Source organism: Platalea leucorodia, assembly GCF_965183815.1.
Source record: "Platalea leucorodia genome assembly, chromosome: 7".
Lineage (NCBI taxonomy): Eukaryota > Metazoa > Chordata > Aves > Pelecaniformes > Threskiornithidae > Platalea > Platalea leucorodia.
In genome coordinates, this window is record NC_138829.1 from 64,150,996 (window position 1) to 64,172,879 (window position 21,884).

At 40.5% G+C, this 21,884-nt stretch overlaps 1 protein-coding gene across 1 annotated transcript in view; it reads right to left on the reverse strand.

Annotated features, from left to right (window-relative positions):
- The window catches only part of KIAA1549L (KIAA1549 like), a gene marked incomplete at both ends in the record, with an annotated part of 134,512 nt that overhangs the window by 49,031 nt on the left and 63,597 nt on the right, over positions 1-21,884 (reverse strand). Inside the window, 9 exons of the mRNA XM_082317353.1 lie at positions 1,985-2,148; positions 5,570-5,741; positions 7,234-7,385; positions 8,995-9,054; positions 12,261-12,423; positions 14,817-14,950; positions 16,008-16,227; positions 17,754-17,866; positions 19,292-19,906. Coding sequence (XP_082173479.1) covers positions 1,985-2,148; positions 5,570-5,741; positions 7,234-7,385; positions 8,995-9,054; positions 12,261-12,423; positions 14,817-14,950; positions 16,008-16,227; positions 17,754-17,866; positions 19,292-19,906 — 1,793 coding nt within the window. The remainder of the gene's footprint in view (positions 1-1,984; positions 2,149-5,569; positions 5,742-7,233; positions 7,386-8,994; positions 9,055-12,260; positions 12,424-14,816; positions 14,951-16,007; positions 16,228-17,753; positions 17,867-19,291; positions 19,907-21,884) is intronic.

Sequence of the window (21,884 nt, forward strand, 5' to 3'; positions counted from 1 at the left end):
CATTCCCAATCCCGCTGCAGAATTTATCGTCCATGGTCCATATACCAGTGTATACCCTAAACTAGACCTGGCTGAACATTTTTGATGGAGCCATCATTGTGAAATTAAGCGAAAATCAATTTAGCTTTCATTTTGAAATGCATCACTTATTATATATAATGAATTAAATTCAATTTTATGGAGTCTCAGAATATACCCAAAAAAGGGAAATGCACTCTAGAAGTGGACTGCTGCACTCCAATTGAAAATGTGAGCAAGTCTGCAGGAAAATCTCCCAAAACGAGTGTAGCAGGGCTGCTGGGAGCTCAGCACTGATTGTTTTGTTCTGCAGATCCAACTCTTGTCTGACCACATTGGCTGCTGATACAAACGTAACCTGACTGAATAGGTTTTAACCTGACCATGTATCTTACAGACTGATTAAACCTGATTTCTTAGGAAAAGTAAAAATTCAACTCTCTCTTACTTTTTGGAATGACAACTACAGAATATTAAAATACTTTCAAGTTTCTTTTGTGCTGTAACTTCAAACAGCAGTCTTTTTCTCTTAAATAGCACCTTTCTTCAGCTGTAAGGCATCCGATAATGATGCCCAGCTCAAAACGATGTACAAATTTAGTCTCACTTTGTTCTTCAGCTGGGACTAAGTGTGCATGTAAGAAGAATCGAGTGGTGCATATTATTTGCAACAGCCCCTAATAAAGCATGATTTGCATTTTAGAGGTTTCAGTGGGACGTTGCACGATATCACTGCAGTGGTATTAATTTGTGTTTGTGATATTGCTTGTTTCACTTTTGCAGATCTAGTCTTAACACTAGTTTGGTAACACCAGATAAGTAGAAGAGCGTACTGGAATCAAAATGGAAATGTCTTTTTTCTATCATTTTTGATACAAATGTCTTTTTCCAACTGGCACCAGCTGCACCCATCTGCAACTAACCTAAGATGAGGAGAAAAGAGCTGTCATATGCGTCATGCCTTCCTTCAACCCTCCTTCCAATCTACGTTTTTCAGCAGAAGCAACAGAGCTGAAATCACAATAGTCCTGCTGTCTGTAGCATGAAGAAACCACAGAAAAAAATTATCATTTCAATCCCATGCCAATGGAGAAGAACAAAGCCAGCTAAAAGGGTGAAGTGACTTACACACACACTTTGTAGGCTAAAAACTCCTAACTTTGGGTGGCCCTGTTTAAGTGCCATTTAATAACAGCATTGAGAAGGCAAACTTTTTTCCACTACAGAGAGAAATCGGTATTCTGTGACATTTGTCTCTTAGAGAAAGCAAATCAAACTGACAGACATTTGATTTAGAAAAGAAAAACCAACCATCTTGTAATCGATATGGGTTAGTACATTTAAGGAAAATATTATTGTTTGAACCCAATCAACAATATGCACAAATAAATTAGAAACTTCAAAACATCTAGAAGAAAAATAGCAGTGCGAGAAATTGTCTGAAAAAATTCAGAGAATGTCTTTTCTGAATTAGCAGTTGGATGGCAAACTTTTGGTTACCACCAGGTCTGAACTGCTGCCAAAGCCCTGAGCTTCAGCCATTGCCACTCGCAGTAGGTAGGAGCAGCTCAGGCCATAGGCTTGAGAATGAGGTCCTACGGGAGACGTGCTGCTGAAGAGACCTAGGCATGATATCCCATTTCCTCAACTTTATGATGGAAGAACTGCCCTGAGTAAAGCCTACTCAGCCCTAATGGCTCAGTGCCTTACATCACTGCGTAACGGTTATTCTGTCACTGTTACCTACGCGGCAAGGGACGAGTTGCAAAGGAAGTGATGAGTCCTGAGTAAAACAGAAGGGTATTTGCTGTGACCGGCGGTATCAAGGACAGAGAAGTGCAAAGATTCAACCTGTGAGCAACAGCCATTTCAATTCCAAACATCCTTCAACTACATCTAGCAGAGAAACACAGTTAAAACCTCAGAAAGCAAACGGACGTCTTGCATCTGGAGATCGGGCACTCACTTTAGCTCTCTGAGGCAGGTTCATCATGGTGTCTGGTTTGAAGTCGTTCTTGTTCTTTCTGCACAGAACCGCTGTGATGATGATGATGATAACTGTAACCACAGCAATGGGAGCCAGCACCGCTGCAATGATCCACAGGTTGTTTGGGGGGTTCTTCACCACAGCTACAGAAAATTGCAAACCAACATTGGTAAGATTCACTGTACAAACGCAAGATTTAAATTGCTTCCAACACAGTCTTCAACTGTCTCCATATAATAACTACTATAAAATGATTGTTAGTAATCTAGCTATACCTTTGTATTCCTTAAGTAAAAGAAATGAATCGGCAACACTGTTCAATTCACAAAGCCCTGGGCTCTCTTCTCTTACTTAGTTATAGCCAGCTGCAAAAGCAGCCATCAACTCCCAAGTCAAATTAGATGCCATGTTAGATATCACTCCAATAGTTCATTTACAGAACACAAAAAAAAAGGAAAAGTAATGCATCCTTAATTACTTTTCAAACACAAAACCAGCTTATAGTAAGGTAGCACATGTATTAAAAGTATACACATGGGGTCCGTACTTGGTGTCAAAGACTTATGGCTCAGCAAGAGTAAACCTGGAGAGTTTTTTCAAAAACAATGAAGCTAAGCATGCTAGTAGTTATTATTCATATAAATAGGGCAATAAAAAAATGCTTCTCTTGTGCTCTAGAAATACTTTATCATAGTTAAGGTGAAAATGAATCCATTATTCCTGAAGGAGGGGAAATGATGAGGTTGGAAAGAGCTACTTGCAGGTATATTAATAATGGCACCCAGAAAAGGGTACATTTCAGAAATGCAGTGATGCTAAAACCTTTTAGATTCCATTTTATCAGAATAAAGTCTCTTAGTGTGAACCTTCAACTTGTACACACATAAGAGATCCTCCTGTGACACATTCCCATTTCTTTTCTTTCTGGAAAAACACCAGATAATCTCCTTATGATGCTCAATTTTGTTTTAGTGAAATACTTTGCGGACTTCACCGTGCTATCTCTATTTATTTTCCTATGCCACTGGTTGCTGGCATGGACAGGCAATTGTAAGAATACCAGCGTAAAGCAGCCTTTCCCATTTCCTAGGGGACTGGCGCTTTCAAATGTCATTGAGCTTATTAGCTGTCAGAGGTACTCAGCATCTTTCAGGATCAGACTTCAAACGCGTACCATCTTGTTCAGCAGCAGTTACAAAAGCCAACTGAAAGTCTGTCTGAAGCTTGAGCCTATTTTCTTTGTAGATCTACAATTTTTTGCAAAGCCAATGTAGTTTGTTGGGTGATGCAGGAATAGCACCATTAGGTACGTATCTTGCACACAGTGTAACAGTAACTGCATGCTTAAAGATTGTCCAAAAAGCCAGGTTGAAGCCTTTCAGGGTTCACTTTTCAATGGACTTGCATTGTTCTAAATCATTGACTTTTGACATTTAGTTTGGGGAAGGAAACAGAATCTGAATTTTATCAGATAACAGTCATTATAGTTATAGATTGCTGTTGTGGGAGAAGCAAACAATTGCTGAAAAATTATAATTGTCCTCTTTAGGGAATGCAGAGGAAATGATGACCTTATGGCAAACAGGACAGACATTTAGGAATCCTGGTTTACATCTTTAATTCAGTTACCAGCTTCTAATGTGACCTTGAGTAAGCCAATCCATGCTTCATTCAACTCAATAAGACATCAGTGAATTCTGAAGCAAGCCTTCCATTTTGCTATAACTCAGTCCCTTACTTATAAAACAGGAACATCCATATTTTTTGTTATTCACCTGTCTTGTCTAACCAGACTGTGAGCTCCTGAGGGTAGATATCTTTTCTTACCACATTTTGGTACAGAACTTTTCGTTCTGCTGTAACAGAAATTATAATGAGTAAAAATGAAGTGCACACAAAGTATTTTCTTTGGGAATACAAAGACAGACTACAAATACTGTGTCCCAAAATGAAAGAAATGGATTTTTTTCTGTAATAAGGTATAAATAGGGAACTATCTCCTACATTTAAAATACTCTAGCTTCAGAATCTCAGTTACCTGGGGTCATGATTTCAATTTCTGTATATTCTCTTCTTATAGTATCCTGCGCATATTTAACTTGTATGAAAATCTACAGATGAACAAGGCTGCCTTATCAGACCATGGAAGTAGAAAGCAGATCATAAGCAGATGTCATATAATTACCTAAATACCCATATAAATCACAAAACTGCACAAAGAGCTAGGAAACTGCTATGTACTATCTATAGCTGCTTTAGTGAAAATTACATGAAAGAAATATTCTCATGGAAAACAAAGTCGTTCATAATTTAAATACTAGACTTTATGGAAGCAGGAATGGAGATGCCTGGTTTTAGTCCAACTAAAGTCAGTAACAGACCATGATCAAATCAAGGATCAGGTACGGCATATAGTGCATTCTCTGGAAATTATATCATACTTTATTCTTCTAACTCAATCATATGTTTATGGATGATACATCAATTACTTATTACAGTGGTTCCTTCTTTTCCTATCACCATTACATGTAATTATTTCAATATCACTGCTCCTTCATGCAGAAATAGTGGCACCGGGGAGTCCCATTTTATGTGCTGTTTAGCCAGTAAGGAGATCCAGTACAGAGGTCCACTATATAATTTTAATTCTATCTGGATAAATACCTTGGCAAAGTGGAGAGATTCAGTTAGCCAAAGGCATCGATTCATACATTAAGCTGTTACTGCACAAAAAACACTCCAAGCTCCACCACAGGTTTATGACTGTGGGTCAGCTATACAGCAATATCAAAAAACACTTTTTTTTTTTTTAAGAAAACACCTGTGCCCACAATCAGTCAGTAACAGATGCAAGTCTTAAAAGAGAAATTCGAAAACACTTTACTTTTCAAGAATGGATTCTGGTTTTGGCCACATTATTCTGAATGATTGCTACCATATCTTGAATCTGAAAATTGCCCATACACATAAGTAGTTCTGTCCAACTTCACTTTTCTGATTTGTGTCTAAGCAACATCTTTAACAACCATGTGGTGCACTTTACAAAGTTCTTGGTGAAAATTATTATTTAAAAAAAAATAATACCTTTGAGATAGAAATAATCTACACTATTTTGAACAAGTCAAAAATAAGGGACATCTTGATAGCCCCCACATTTTACTTTGGGCCAAGTTATTTGAATAGCAATTTAGCCCCAGCAGTCATTAGCTTGTGGTGTCATAGTTTCGTTAGCATCAGAATTAATTCTGACTTTGCAGTTCCATAAAGTTATTCAGTTCATAGAACTGTATGTGTGTAAAATTAGTTGTACAGTAGAGTTTACAGTGATTGGCTACATAACAGTTGGTATATAGCTTTGATGATAGAAGATTAGTCTGTCTTCCATACAAAAAAGAGCAGCCTGACTTAAGCAGCTGCTCAGAAAGGTGCAGCTGAAACTTCTCTCTGTGATCAATGGAGACTCCCCACACCTACACTGGTGTTTTAACATAGAAAGAAGAAGAAATAATAAAAAAAAAGAAGTAAAAAAGGACTAAACCAGAGAAATTTTAAAAGAACTCTTACGATCAGCTTGAACTTGAATAACATAGCCTAGTGTCAAGGCCATCCGCTGGGAGTCAACAGTACTCAAAATTTTGGCAGCTGCAGTGCCCAGCAAAGGCTTCCCGTTGTATAAAGTATAGTATGTCAGTTCAGCTGGCTCCTTGGGTCCTGGAATACGCTGGATTTTTACCATCTTTCAGGGAAGAAAAAAAAAAAAAAAAAAAGAAAGAAAAAAAAAAAAAAGAAAAGAGAGAAAGCGAAATAAACTGTTTGTATTATACCATTGCAAAACCTGCCAGAAGCTACTTGAAAGCAGTGCACAGAGGGAACTCCTTCAAGACCCCATATAAGCATAAGCTCCATGCAAATATTCTCATAGGATCAGGGCTTCTCCTTTCCATAGCCTAAGCTATTAAGATTAGTGAGGACTGACTGCCGCCTTAAAGTTTTTTTAAACATAATCCTAAAGTAAAACCCTATACTAAGAAAAGCATGCAGTAAAAAGGAGGAAAGGATCAAACGTTTGGACATTACAGTCCTCTCTGAAGAGGGAATTCTTAAAATCTGTCCTAAGATTGAAAATTATACTTTTCTGGCATATTGCAGTTGAAAAATTCCTTCACATTTTACTTCTATATTTACTATTTTTGATCCCAGGCTGACAATAAAGAGAACCATGCTTTTTCCATTTTATTCTGCAGAACACCAGCAGAATTTTTACATTGTACCTCTGTCTTTCCTGAGAGTAGAGGAAGTGTCAAACACCCTCCAATGATGAGAGGAAAAAGGAGTTTTGTGGTTCTCCATTATGTTATGGTCTAAAATATGTCATGTTTTCATGGAAAATTTTACAAAGGTTCACACTTTTGGCAAGTAAAAACATGTTCCTTTTTTTAAAATTCTTTCAGTGGGAAAACACACAGAATTGTGGGCAAACGAGAAAAGTCGTAATTTGTTTTTATAGCTCACAACAAGCAATTCTTGAAAAACATCATGTAATTAAAAAAAAAAGCAGTAACTTGTCATGCAATTTTTGAAGACAGATCCTCTTTGAATCCCCGACAACCAGCATCAGTTGGCTAAATAACTGAGAAACAAAATAAGATCATTTAAAAAAACTGAATGGGAAATGTTGCTAAATAAGAGAAAGATGATTAATAAATTACTCAGGACTGAAATCTCTATTTTATAATGTGATCTGTGACCACATGATTTGATGACTAACCCTGTATAAAGACTGCTTCATACTTCTTATTTTTTTCCAACAAAAAGAAAAAAAGTTCTAGCTTTATTGAGTTACCTAGGAAAGGAAGACCTAGGAAACTTTTTTTTTTTCATTTAAGAACAAAAGCCTGGAACTCTTCATTATGCTGAATACGAGACTTTACACTAAAATATGTACTTTGTACCAATCCTCATAGCAATCAAAGAGAAAATGTTTATTAACACTGATTAACTAATGACAGTTTCTAGGAGACGAGAGGCATGCAAACATGGCTGACTGCAGAAAAAGAAACCCATTAGTAATGCCATCCATATTGCACTCGCTGCTTTGGTATTCATGAAAAAAATACAGGAAATCAACCCAGTTGAACAGTTTTTCACACAAACTGAGGCAGTACACATGCAAACAAAGCCCTTTTTTTCAGCACATATCTAGGCACAACCGATGTCACATTGACCACCTGCACAGTGTAGCTGCCCACGGTAGTGGCACGTTTGAATCGTCTTCCTTGCTGATGGGACATCATAAACAGCGGGGCCAAACGCTGCTCCATTAATCTTGCAAAGCTCTGATTGTTCAGTCCCAGTAATGCGATATCGACCCCTTGAATGACTGTGGGAATGGAGAAAAATCACATATCAGCACATTTTACATGGACAGATTAAGTAACACATGGTCTGCAGGGCACTTTGGGACAGAGGTGTACTAACTAGCTTAGAAGAAAAATAACTGGATGCTGTTACACCCCCTCAGTAATTCCCAATGGGGATATAATGTGTTTCAGCCTCTGCACTGTTCTTCTCAGATAATGTCAACGATGTTTCAGAGAATAAAATCCTACAAAAACTTTCTTAGGCCTTCAGTTTACCAAAACAGCTCTGAGAAGTACCTAATCTATGCTCTTCAACATGAAAAGTAAATGAAAACCTATTGGAGAGCTGCCAGTTTTTAATCCTTATTGCCAGATGCTCCTGTTAATTAAACAACAGTTTTTCGTCCAGCAGTTTTGAAATCTGAAGTTAGAATTTTGTACAACTCAGTTTGAAACAAAACACTATATGATTGAGAGCACTGAAAACTGAATAAACACTTCCTAAGTAAAAATTAATGTAAAATTTAAAAGACAGTGAATTTATATAAAGTTCAATAAATGATATGGTATGCTAATTTAATTCACACAAATGTATGATTTTTCAATATTATTTAAAAAAAATTTTTTTGGGACCATCATGATTTTTTTTGAAAACAGCATTTCCATTGTAATATCAACAATACTCCATTGCAGTAAGTGCACAAAGTATCAGGTTCATGGGGTCCAGATGGGGAAGAGCCTTACCACTCCCTTCAGAGGATCATAATCTCTGCACAAACTTATTTTTTATCTCAAAATTATGAATAGATATAACGAGTACCAAAACACACCTGCTTTTGGAAGCAAAGTGTGTAATTTAATCCATTTCATGTCAGGCTCCTTTTCTCTTGTTCTCCTGAGCATCAAACAATACCAGCTACAGACACACCAACTAGAAAGGCTTCGGCATCTACTCACTCAAAGATGTCTAGGGGAAAGGGTCTCTTTCTTGCCCAGGTATCACTTCTAAAGGCAAAATGATCATGAATCAGAATGTGATACCAGTGAAATGACTGTGATAAAACAAGTATTTTGAAGCCTAATAGCATTCTCTGCACCTTCTTTTCCACCAACAGAAAGTTATGTGCTTAATGCTTCAGGTGGAAGATGCAAAAATTTCTGGACCCAGACAGTCAGCAAATCATAACAAACTTCTTCGGTTTAACAGATCACCTTTCTGCCTGGGTTATGTCTACAAGCCTCTTTTGATTTCAGATTTAGATCCAAGTCCCAGGGAAAACGGGAAAAAAAAAGGTGGGGGCAGGGGGGGATGGAGAAAAAAGAGAGAGAGAAACCTATTTGTGTTTTTAAACTCTGAGAAGATAATGCTGCTCTCAGAAGTGCTTAAACCAAAGTGGCATAAATTCTGAGGTGAGTGCTGGACGCAGGAGACATCTCTGTTCAAGATGACAAATCACAGTTATGCCCCAGAGTAACTTTAAATACATTTGCCCAGTTGAATGCAACAGGCAGGCTCAGTGGGCAGCCACTTATTTCTGTGTAAAATTACTGTGCCGATGTGTTTATATAATCGAGCACTAAAAATTATTATCTGAAGTGCATGGAGGAGGGAAGGTGATTAAAAAGTACCTGTTATCACCCAGTAGTCTCTAGTTGACTCTGAGACATCAAGGTTTGGATACTCCAAAGCTTTAAAATAAAAGTTGAAATTATGTCATAATATTCCATCATCCTAGACATTATATGTCCCAAAACTATTTGGTTAACCAGGCAGTGATAAATAAAATTGAACTATGGCCCAGGAGGAGATCTAGAGGCATAATTTCCAAGGTTACAGTTTCTCTTCTGTCTGAAAAAGGACATCAAGTGCAAACAGTACAAACGCTGCCGTACAAAGTAGAACGTACATCTCCTGTGCCAAAAGACTGGCTGGTACATTGTCTGGGGCAAAGCCCAGGATTGCCCATTACTAAAATGATAGGTAATATGCATGTGCCTGTTATATACATTTCTGCTACTTTCTCTCTGTGAGTAATCCCCTGGGGAAAACAAGATGAGATACTATGGTGGTTCTGTGATTTAATCCTTACTTAACCCAGACCGCAATTTTAACGTAAAACAATATTAAAGTTAACAAGGATCAGACTGCACCAATCCCAGAGTGCAGTTTCACGTGAATTACAAATGAGACTAACGAAACCGTGAACACACCTTACAGTGTGGTACTCTCTCTCACTCTGCACCATTTAAGGTATTACTACCATATGTGCTTACATCTGTGAGAAACTGATATTTGCTGTTTTGATGCCTTTTGTTAGCTTTTCCATCTCCAAAGTGCATGAGGCTGTAAAGTTCAATATGCTGCTAGTTCATTATACAGCTCAGCATTTTTTCAATAGACTTATGCAACGTGAAAAGCATTAACACTTGGAACTTAATTCAGAAAATATCCATGCCTTGCATGTTGATACACTGCTACTGAGTTACCTTGATTTTTAAACTCCAAAGTGGCTCGAAATAGTAAACATTCTAAAGCATCCGACTACACACAGTAACTGCTTCTGAGGAGGGCTTTCATGGCGTGTCCTGAGCTGTGCATTTCCATGACAGACTGCGAAGGCTCTGGAGGAGCCACCGAGTCTACTGGGAAATAACAGGCTCCGAGAACAGCAGCAGCATTTGTTTGATAAACTGAAACAACTGCACTGCCACATGAATAAGCATCAAACACTTTTCAAAGTAAACGTTTTCACAAGACACGCTATCAGTCTGAAGCCATAAACACTATGTGCGCATTAAGTTCATGAGCTTGCAGTATACCTGCTGCACTGGGAATAAAACCAAGAACTCCAAAATGAAATATAAGCCATTAGTTGTTAAAGGAGCACTAGCTAAAGACTTTATCAGGTCAGTTCATCATGTGCAGGGATCAGCAGAGAACTGCAATACCACAGGAGACCCTTGCTGTGTGACAAATGGCTTTCACAGCTCCTGACTACGAAGCATATGCCTGTATTGCCTTTGTGAGAAGAACCATAATCCTTTTCCTATGCAACAGGCCTATTTTGGAGGCCAAACACGTAAACTGAGCACAGCCATCATCAGAACTTCCTCCAGCTTTCTCCTAGTGCTCCTGGATGCCCCGTGAAGACAAGTCCTGCACACAGGGCACTCTTCAGACAGGCTCACCCGCCAGCCACAAAAAGGAAGGAGCCTGTCTCATGAGGAATGGTCTACAGCCCTTTCTAGGTCCCCAAGCACACCCTTTGTCAACAGCCTCCCTCCACTTCCCCTGGCCTGTGGAAAGACTTAATGAAAATGCAAGCCTACCCTGAGACATCTCTCTTACCCTGGGATGGAAAGTCTGATTCAGAAGTGCACCAATGCAGCGCAAGAACTCATCATTGGGTGGTTTCATCTATTTGTTTGCAAATATCTGATTTAGATAGGTAATTCCTCAAGAGTAATATATGCTTCTTCTTTTTCAGGGATTTGCACAGTCACCAGAGTTAGGTGTGATTCCTGACTGCCTCACACCGGAGAGCGATGACTTACCCCACAGACAGCACAGTGCTCATTGTGCAAGTACCTGATGAAGAATTGCATAAGATAATTACTCTGCTGTTGGGCTGTTTGCAGATAAAATGGACTGACAAAAAAAGGTAACTTGTGTTTTCCCCAGGGCTCACTTTCCAGCAGCCTGGTTCTGCTTTTTCTTAGAATCAGAAAACGAACAAGCAGCTTAATAATTTTACCTAAAGCTACAAATCCATTCAGTTCAGCGTTCTGATCATAAAGACATATTTGGCTCTATGCTTATGTGCCCGATTATTTCAATACTTGTGAAATGAAAAATTACAAACTACTCCATCACTGGTTTAGCCTTATCAGTGAGTTTGATAGCTACCAGAAGCTTAACGAGATCTTTACTGGCATTTGAGCATAGCGTTTCAAATTTAACAAGCATCTCGTGAAGATTTACACACAGTGAGACTGCGGGAAGCCTGCCCTTCCTCAGCCAGAGCCCATTACCATGCACTGACATACTCAGCATGTCCCTCTCTCCTCTCACTTCCAGTGGACGCTGATCTCCTCCAGTGAACGGATAACCCGCCTCTACAGTGAGCTTCATTTCACATACCAAGTTTAACAAGCAGATTAAACAGAAATCCCCATAATCAAATGTCTTGTCCATTTTATTCATTTTAGAGAAATTAGCATGCAGAGTCAGAGAGCATATATGCCACCCAGGCTGCCCAGACACACAACTTTCTCTCACTCTCTGTACCTCTGACTCTTCATAACAATCAAAACACAAGCAAACTATTGATGCCAAAGTGCTTAGACCACATTTTAAACTAAGGATGAAGTTCATCAAATACACCAACAACTTTTTAAAACGGAGAAGCGTAGGTAGAGCTCACCCACTACCCAAACAGACGCTCAAAGCGTGCTACCAAGCCCTGCAACTGCAGCAGGCACCAGGGGCTGAGTCTTCCACTGAAGTAAAGGGCTATGCTGAAGATGAATTTTATATGCTGTGCTAAGTTTTTCTGAAACGGAGAACTGGGGAAATTCTGTGGTTTGTTTTATATAAAACTACAATTTTATTTTGTTTGGAACCTGGCACAGGCATTTTTTTAATTAATGACAGCATATATGTGTTTTTCTTAATTATCTGCCAGGGTTTCTAGCAGCTGAAGTAAACACTGGACCCAGAAACCCCCCCACTTAATCCTCCACTTTTTTTTTTTTTTTTTTTTTAAAGTTTAAAAAGCAGTCAGCAAAACCACCTACAATCGGTGAGCTTGACAACAAAGCTTATGGTGCTTGCAAAGCAAAAGCCCGACACTGGCTCAGCTTAAGGAGTTGTGTACTGGGAAGCGCATACTTACATTCTGCAATGGTGAGAGGCGGGTAGGTTAGATAGAAACCCACCAGCTCAGCTGACAGCTGATTAAGAAGGTTGCTGGAAATAGTGCCATTTAGAGTTGTGCTTTGATTGTTCACTACATAAAACAGAGTGACAGCTTGGGAGACATTGGAGGTGTTCAAAATCTGAAACAGAGGTAAAGAAATAATGCGTAGCTGTGTTTCAGCTCAGTTGGAAAAAAAGAAGAAAAACAAAAACCAAAAAAAACAAAACCAGTGCAAACAAACTGGGAAAAAGTTAACTTGAACAATGGATTAGATACAGCTCACTCAACATGATAGTGTAAAACAGTTTGTGATGCTTTATTCTTACTTTAGCACACACAGAGTTACTGGACGACAGCAGGAGGCGGAAAAGGTGCAGTCAGAACTGAAAATACTTTTCCGTTTTTTACCAGGAAATGTATGATGGAGAGGATGCTTGTCAGAAAAAGTGTTCAGTATTTGATGCAGAGGAACTAGGCCTCTATGTCTTGCTCTCTTTGCTGCCTTCCTAATGCCGTTATCTAGACCTACACCTTTTCCATATGAAATAAAGGGATATCATGTCTCTTCTGTTCCTAGTGATTATTACTATACAATTACTGGCTTTCCTCCCCACTCTAGCTCTATGCCAGTCTCTTCCTGAGCCCAAATCTGATGATTGCATTTAAGGACCAATTCTATTTAGTGAGTACTGGATCAGATCCTCAAACACCAGATTTATGCAGGAAGTAAAGAGGCAAAGGCAGGGCAGGAATGGAAAAACCACATTTTCTCAGAAAACTCATGTCCTGCAACAAGAGGGATGTTTTTTGGCTACTGATACTGTAGGTAGGGCCAACAGCATTCAGCATTCATTAATGCTATTTAAATACCCCATTTTCATTATTTGGATCACTAAGTAAAAACATAAAACATGGTATAATAAAAGCATCAGAAGAAGAGTTCAAGGTCAGACCAAAGGTCTGCCTAGCCGATGACCACTTACAAATGACCGGGAGCAGATGGTTGGAGAATGAGCACAGGGCAAGACAAAAGGACTCTTTTCCACAGTGTGAGGTTAGCCTACAGCTATGGTCCGAGCTCTAAGTTGTATGTTTGGGTTTAAAAATGGTTGATGACTTTTTATTCTATATGTTTGGCCAACTGCTTTTTGTAACTTCCATATTTTTTCTCCAGTAGCATCCATCCATCTTCAAGATCTTATTACCTACTGTGTGAAAGGATTTTTCATTTAAACCTGAGCAGTTCTGTTATGGGAAACTCTAAATGATCGCTCCTGATCTACTACACCACACATGGTTGGAGAATCACGGCTGATTTAATTTCTCCTTGCGTGGAAGTTGTTTCATGCCTTTTACCCACGTTGCAGCCATTCTCTCTGCTCTTGAAGTGCAGCAACGCCTTTTCTGAATCAACTCTGTCTGCTCCAGAACTGCTCCTCAGTTTGTAATTAATCTAAAACCCTTGTACTATTTTCTGTTGCACTTAGTCCTTTGTATGGTACCGGAATAATTTCAGAAAAATTTATCATGAAGATCACACCCTTGAGCCTCTTACTTCCCAGTTTATATCTTGCCTCCAAGACCTCCATTCTGTCACTTCCTATGTTGGCAATACCCACAAAAACCACAACTACCACCTTCTCCTAGGGCTCTTTACAAAATTGCCTCGGTGCTTCCTAAGATCTATGACTTCTGTGAGCAAATTAGCCACCAGGAAGGTCCCCTCAGCATCATGGGTCCAGCTATTGAAAAGCCTGATAACTACTTTACCTGCTGCAGTTGGTCATCTCTTGCCATGCACTTTTCTGCCTCTCTGAGCTCCTCTAGTTTGAACACAAGCTCACAAGAGACAGTACCAAAGTAACTAAGCAGAGCTCTGATGACCAATTTTCTCCTTCTGGTAAGCTACATGCAAACTATTCTGAGAAGCACAAGTCCATACACAGAGTTTTATCTCACGTCAAGTACATATCGTAATATCACCCAGAGGATAAATTATTTATTCCTGAAGTATGGCACAGAGCATAAGGGTGTTGGCCCACTAAACATACAAAGTTCTGCAAAAATCAGGCCCGTAATAGTGAATTTGGGTCTGCGAGTGTAGAACTGGAATGCACACAAAAAAAGAAAGAAATATATTCCATTAGCTTAGATCTTACAAACAGCCTCGCATGACACTATACACCTCAATAGCCTCACTAAGAGCAACTAATGTGTCAGAATAACATATTCAGTAAAAATATAAATTTGGAAGAATATTTTAATATATTTATTTTTATTTGAGTTTCACTTAAATGATTTAACTGCAAACAGTAAAATTCAAATTCATGAAAATAACAGTAACAGTATTCTATAAATCATGCCTTTATAAGTTTTCCTGCAATAAATAAAACAATCTTATTTCAGATGAAAGCATAAACTTACTTCCATAGTGGCTATCAAAGACATTATGTTGAAATACAAGCATACACATAGAAAAGAATAACCCAGAGAGTTTGGCAACAGGCACTGGCAAAGCACGCAACCTTGTACCTGAACTGTTAAGTTGTTGCTGGTGTTTAAGACTTTCCTTTCAGCATCCTGAAACGCTCTCTGTAACCGTTGCTCCATGGTCTGAACAAATTTGCATGACTGTATATTGTCTGTTTGACCCACAAACTGCAGCTCTGGAAAAGGAACAACATATTTGTATGTGGACAAAATATTCTTGGTTGCATAAGTCCTGTAATGTCTGACAGCAAGATGACCAATTTACAAATTAAGCAGGTGAAAATAATGCCATATAAGATCAGTTTATGTCATTCGAGCACTGCACTAAACTAGCCTTAATTAAGACAAAATGTAAGAATTAAGTTGCGTTATTAGAGCTGATACTCTCCACAAACAAATGGAGATTGTTTCTGCAGTGATATATAAGATGGCAAGATCAGTTCACTGTACAAATACTTACTCAGAGCCAGGCAGTAAGTGAAATCATTGTAAAACACAAGTTATACTCTTAAATCTTGCAGGTCATTTGCTCTTGCAAGACATAATCAATCATAATATTGATTCTCATTCTGTTTGTGCTAGGGAAAATATACTTAACTGGGTAATTGCAAGAAGTACGTGTGTATAGACATGTAAGCACACACATAAGAAATCTTTTTACAACTGAATACGTTGTTCTACAGCACTCTCTGCCCTCTCGTAGCTTATACTGTCCTGCTGCACGGCAACTGCTCTGCACTGATGCCTGCTACAGTACAGAGGGGTTACACAGCAGCCCTAGGTCAGACAGCTGGGACCTAAGTCAAATTCAATGGGTCCAGCCAGAAAAATATATACATATATCATATAGTCATGTTTCTCATCTGATCATCCTCAAAAGAAATGCACAGGTTACTGCACAACCCATCAATTAAAGTCCATTTTAATCAAATGTGAAGTCTTAGTCAAGCATATTGGCGTGACTCATCCCTAATGCAATGACATTTCATTTCACAGCAGCACCAACAGAGGTGACAGCAGAGCACCACGCAGGACAGGGATGTACACACCGGCTGTCCTGCTTGCCCCAGGAACACCAACGCGTGAAACCAAAGCAGAGCTCGTCCTGCTGCTGCGCCGGAGAGCAGGGGCTCAGGCAGGACAGCGAAGGGGAGGAGGAGGAGCATCATCCCTGTGCACTGAACCATTAACACACACGCAACCCCGAGCACAGGTGGGCAGGACCTCACTCACCTGTTTTCAGCTGGAAGTGGTACGCGGGAAGGGGCTTCCACGGCAAGGCCAGGGCCGCCACAGACTGGAGATGTGGTACGTGCTGCTTTATGTCCGCTGTGGCGTTGCTGATGCCATACGCAAGAAGCTTTTCAATTACAGCAGCTGGCATAAAAACCAGTCTGCCCCGTGTAACATAGTAACCAACTGTTACGTTATTTGATTGCTCCAGGATTTCAACCTAAAACACACAGGGAAATATTTTTTTTATTATTTTGCTTGCAGTTCAACCAGTATTTGATGGGAGTTCTCATCCTGAATATAGCTCCTTGCAGGGTTTTTATCCTGTAATCCCCTATAAACCCTACAGGATCAGTTAGTGTCATATCAGACACAGTATTAGCAGAACTGCTCAGGGAGCTTTAGACCCAGCCCATGAAAAATGTGCTCCAAATTGAAGCAGTGCAGTATTGCTGCCACAGCTCACATACCCCTGACTGAGACTGGGGCTTCATTCATGTATATATACCAGGACATTTTACTTATGAATGTAAAAATACAGAGAATCCAGAGAACATCCAGCTCCTACTTCATACCTGAAGTTCACTGACTGAAGTTCACAGACATGTGTCTGTCATTGCAGGTTTGGAGACAGATTTTTGAAAGTCAAAAGTTTCCAATATTTGATTCTTCAACCTCAACTGTCTCTTCTATACTATTTTTCCTATACTGTCCCAGATGGTTAAGCTATCACCTATATGAGTAGAAATGACAAACCACAAGAATGAACACACTGTAAGCCAAAACATGAGTTGAGTTTTACATCAAAATTCTGTATTTTCCAAAAAGTTTAAGCCCTGGAACTGGTCCTCCACACTAAGTTTTAGCTGTTTTCCTCCATTAGGAAAAGGCAGCTTCTCTCAGGTTTACAAGAAGGCGGGAGAACAAGTCTGACAGTTTTCATTGCTGCTGCTGAGACTCGGGAATATACAATTCCCGGAACAACGAACATCATCCAAACTTGCAGCAGTAGAGCATGGGGACAAAAGTCAACTTGATGCCCTCTATTTTGAGCAAAATTACTTTTTTCCTTCCCAGTGGCTTGGTGATGATAAGTCATAACAGCCTTGGAGTCAGCACAAACCCCTGCCTAAGTGCACGGGAACCCGTGTTGCAGAGAAGAGTGCCGCAGCGATCCACCTAAGCCTGCTCTTAGACGCAGCAATGCAGAGGTTCGTGCAGTTTAGCTGCAAAGTGATGAACACGTCTCCCTCCTTTATTTTCAATAAAATGTGCTTTCTCCCCGCTCGGAATTTTTGTCCCTGTGGAATTGCACTTGTCAGGTACTCGGTCGTCGAACCAGGGAGCGGACTGACAGCAGTGACACCCCATTTACCAGCCCTGCTCTTGCAATTGATCCAGGCTGAGCACAGCAGCACTTGGCTGGCTGTGAACTGGAGTCATTCTTGAGCTACAGGGGGAGGAGGAAACTGCTGCCAGTAGTCATCTCCCAGAACGTACAAAAAGAAACTTGCATTTCTCCCTTCTACTTCATCAAATAAAATGTCAAAACCTTTGGAGCGGTCCTTATATTTTTAGGGCCCAGAGTGGGTGCCACCTGTGCCTGCTTTCCCCAGGAAAATCTCAGTGCTCCCCTCCGAGAGGCTTCCTGCATCCAGAGATGCCACCGGAGCTGCAGCCAGCTGAGATTCTCTTGGTGGGATTGCTGTTTCAGTGAGATCACATAGGCATGCCAAGCACGCTTACCTGAGCGCTGACATTTTGGTTGAAAGCTTGTCTCAGCATTTGGTTGAGTCCTCTTCTCACACTCTCCTTGAAGGGATTGCTGATCAGCATCCTCCTTGTGTTCAGAAACAGAACTGTGGAACAACAAAAGCCACATGTTGGTTTGAGACATTACCATGCTACTATTTGCTTTTTTTAATTGTTTTATGTTGTGCTAGCTGGGTGGAGATCATCAAAGCAGGTAGGATATGCAGCAGCTCCAAGGGGAGCAAGAACTGCAGGGCTTCGGCAGCGTCCTCACGTTCCCTATTCACCCCATGGCAATTGCCCATTGTTTCCAGAGTGAGGTCTAAAAAATGCAATTTCTTTAGCAACAACAAGTCTTTGCCATACTGCCATTCTGAGCGAGGTATGATGCCACTCGATTGCCTGCGGACAGCCTGGTGCAGCATTCCCAGGGGACAGAGCTGGTGCTGCACAGGCAGGCCTACATCAAGGACGTGTGCTTCATACCTTCATGGCCAGAGTTAAATAAACAAAGAAATGTGTTACTCCACTGCTACAATTATTTTCCATTTAGGAAGCGTCTGTACACTTCCTTTATTAACATTATCACTAGCTTTTTCTTTTTTCTCTTATAATTTGCAGAAAGATTTTTACAGCTGCACCTAAGTACTTTCAATAATATCCTGATTACAAGCTACTTCTATCTTTAGAAACAGTTGTTGTACTCATCATACTACTGATGTAGATATTTAGCAGCTACTAAACACACATTAGGTCCGAAAGCTGCTTACTTCATTGTCCCCAGTATCATTCAGTTCTGTACAAGGTCATGAACCCTTTTATGTAGCTATTCTTCTTTGCTGAGATCTCCAAAATACACACATCTTGTGGTGCTGCGCTGTGCTACCATAAGGAGTCCACAGGAAGCCTGGGCAAGGGACCTCTCCAGACCCCTTTAGTTCAGAGTTCTTACAGCTAAGGAAGAGCTGTCTGTAAAAAAATCAGCTAGAGCCAGAAGTGGTACTGTTCACACAGAAAGCTCAAAATCCTCCCATTTTGAAGCATACAACTCTAAACACTAAACGTTATTTTCAAATGAATCTTTAATGATAGAATTAGGTGTTCATATAAAAACAGAATTAGGTATTCACATGTAAACAGGGACAAAGACTGAGACAGGTTACTGCCCCATCTTCTTCAGCGACACAGACTCCTTACTGCAAAGCAGAGACCAAACCATCATATGGGGTTGTTCCTCCGCATAGGTAGTTCTGCTAAATCCCTGCAGTAACCCACTGGACTTCAGAGCACCTGATCTCACTGCTTCATTTGACCCATTCATTGTAAAATCCAAGCTACAAATAAAGCCAATGCCAACCCTATACTAGCAACGCTGCTTTTATCTGTCTGGTTTGTCAGTGCAGCAGCCTCATCCTCAGATTAATCACTGACATCCCCACGTTCTTTGACACTTGCGTGTATTTCCCACTCATCACCAGTTGCCCCTCCTAGACAAGTGAGGTCCTTTCAGCAAATTCAGTGGTCCCACGTACCTGTTTTAACCATAAGGTTCCTGGAGAGCCGGCAATCCAGGGGAAGAGCTGCTGTCATGTTAGCGAAAGCGGCTGCTGCCGTGGTTTCGGGAGAAGCAGAGGTGTTTTCCACTGGAGTAGGGGGAAGCCTAGTTGTTTTCGCTGATGCTGTAATAGATGTCAAAGCTGCTGTAATTGTCAGTGCATAGGGGGTTGACGTTTTGGTGATTTCTGAGCTTGGGAACTTCTGGGTGTCAGTTACTGTTGTTTCTATCTGCCTTGGTACATGTGCTGTGGGTGCAAGGGTGGAAGCTGTGACCGTGCTGCTTTTAGGGGTTATGAGCACAGCTGTCATATCCATGGGTAATGCAGTTGTGTTTCTTGTTGCAAAAGGAAAATCTGTATGTGTTCCTACTGAGCTTAGATCCGATGCCAATTTTGTGGCAGTGTTATTTTTTGTTAGTGTCAGTATTGGTGTGCTTAAAGCCATCACAGATGGCAAAGGTGTGTTTTCAGTGCCTAGAGAAAAGAAGGAAGAAGCTGGCACTGGTGAAGCTGGAGATGATTTTCTTGTTAGTGGTTTTGCTTCTGAAGTTCCTACTGTAGGTATTGCACCAGAAGATACTCCAGATAACACTGTAATGACAGAATGGGTAAAGTTGGTTGTTGACAAAAAAGGAGAATTTAGTGGTGTTGGTGATGCATGGACAGAAGTTATGATGACTGACTGCAGAGCACTGGTGGTAGGGGTTTGCAATGGGATGCCCTTGGTAGCTTTGTTAGATATATTACTGGGAACTAGACTATGTCTTGTAGCACTTGTGTCCCACTCCTGCACACTAAATGTAGCTGGATTTTTATCAGCTGTAACCCAATAACCAGAGGACTCTAACTGGTCATCTGCAAATTCTGGCAAATTTCCAGAACCAATGTCATCTTCTGTAATAAAACTATGCATGAGAGTTGAGCTAGAAGGCTTGGCTATGGGAAAGGGGGACTTGGTTGGCAGTACGCTGTGGATGGCACTGTTTTCATAGCTGGCTGAAAAAGTCAAGTTGTCGGTGAGCTGAAAAGCCAACGCTGGTGTTGTGCCTAAGGTTTTTGTCAGCAAAGTAATCTTTCCAGTGTCAGTTGTTTGTGATTCTAGAGAGGTAGGGAAAGCACCTGTATCATTAACAGGAGGCACAAGTAAACGGAGAGGTGCTTCATAGTATATACTGATATTAACGTCTCCAACAGTGAAGAAATTAGCAGTGTTTCCAGCTGTGCTTCCATGCTTTCTTTGCAAGGAGTCAGGCACTGTCAAAGTGGTAGCAAGGGATGAATACTGAACAGGAGACGTTTTCAGTGCAAATGCATCTACATCAAATTCTGGAAAACGATTCAACTTCATTTCAGCGAAGGGTAAATTTGAAACATTTTGACTAGAGTTTGCATATGTGTAGTTTGCTGAAGGGGTGGAAAAGAGCAACTGCTTATTTGTGTTCACCTTCTTTTGCAGACTTGAAACTACTGAATATGGTACATAGTACTCAGTTTCCAATGGAGAAGTACTTGGAGGAACTTCTCTTATTGCCATTTTGACTGAAGTTTTCACCAAAGGAATACTAATGCCAGCTGAAGACAGCAATGCTGTGTTGGTCCACATAGAAGCCGAAGTTATGACTTCGGGAGAGCTGACAGGATCTAAATTGCTTTCAGAGTCTGCACTCAAAATCCCAGAAAAGCTGGAGCCGTAGCTGTCCATCACCTTTGTCATGGAAACCAGTGATGGTCGCGTACCCCACGCTGGAGGCACAACAGAGGCGAGATGCTTTCTATCAACTGAACGTGAAGTCTGATCTGAGGTAAAACGATTTAAAGCTCTTGGAGGTGAATATTCTGCATGTGGGATCACAACAGTGGGTAGTCTTATATTTCTGTCATTATTTGCAGTTACATCTGGACTTTCTGCAGCACCAGGTGGAAGACGTGCAGTCACAAAGATACTAGTAGCAGATGTATTTGTGACAGCAGGTTCAGGTTTTGAAAGGCCTGTAGTGGAAGTAATTAACAGCACTGCAGCTAGATCAGGACTTGTCATGCCTGTTTCCAAAACAGTGCTTAGTATCTTTGATCCTGTGAGGAGTTTACGAGTTTGGATATCTGGAGAAACTTTGGAAACCTGAGATCCATAAGGCAGAACACTATTAGCATTAAAGTTCGTGGACATCTTTGCTCTCACCCCTCTCATGAAAGGCTGTTGAGCTGTTCTTGCCACAGGAAAGCCATCAGAAGTTGGGAGAGTACGTGCAGAAGCAGTTGACAATCGCATGCCATTTGCCTGATAAGCTCCATCAGTCAGGTCTTCTGCAAAAGTCTGATTCAGAGCCACCACCAAGTGCTGTGAGGAAACAGTCAAAGGGATTTGCAAAGTATCCTCATCAGCTGCTGCTGCACCGGGACTGTTTGTGCGTGCTATCCTAGTAAAGGTGTCATTTGTCTCAGTTTGCAAGGGAGACCTTGTGCTTTTTAAAGAGGAGTGTGTTGCATTTCTAAAGAGAAAATCTGTTTCGCTTCTAAATGCTCGTACTGGCAGCACTGCATTGCGAGCGTGCTTTGCATCTGGAATAAG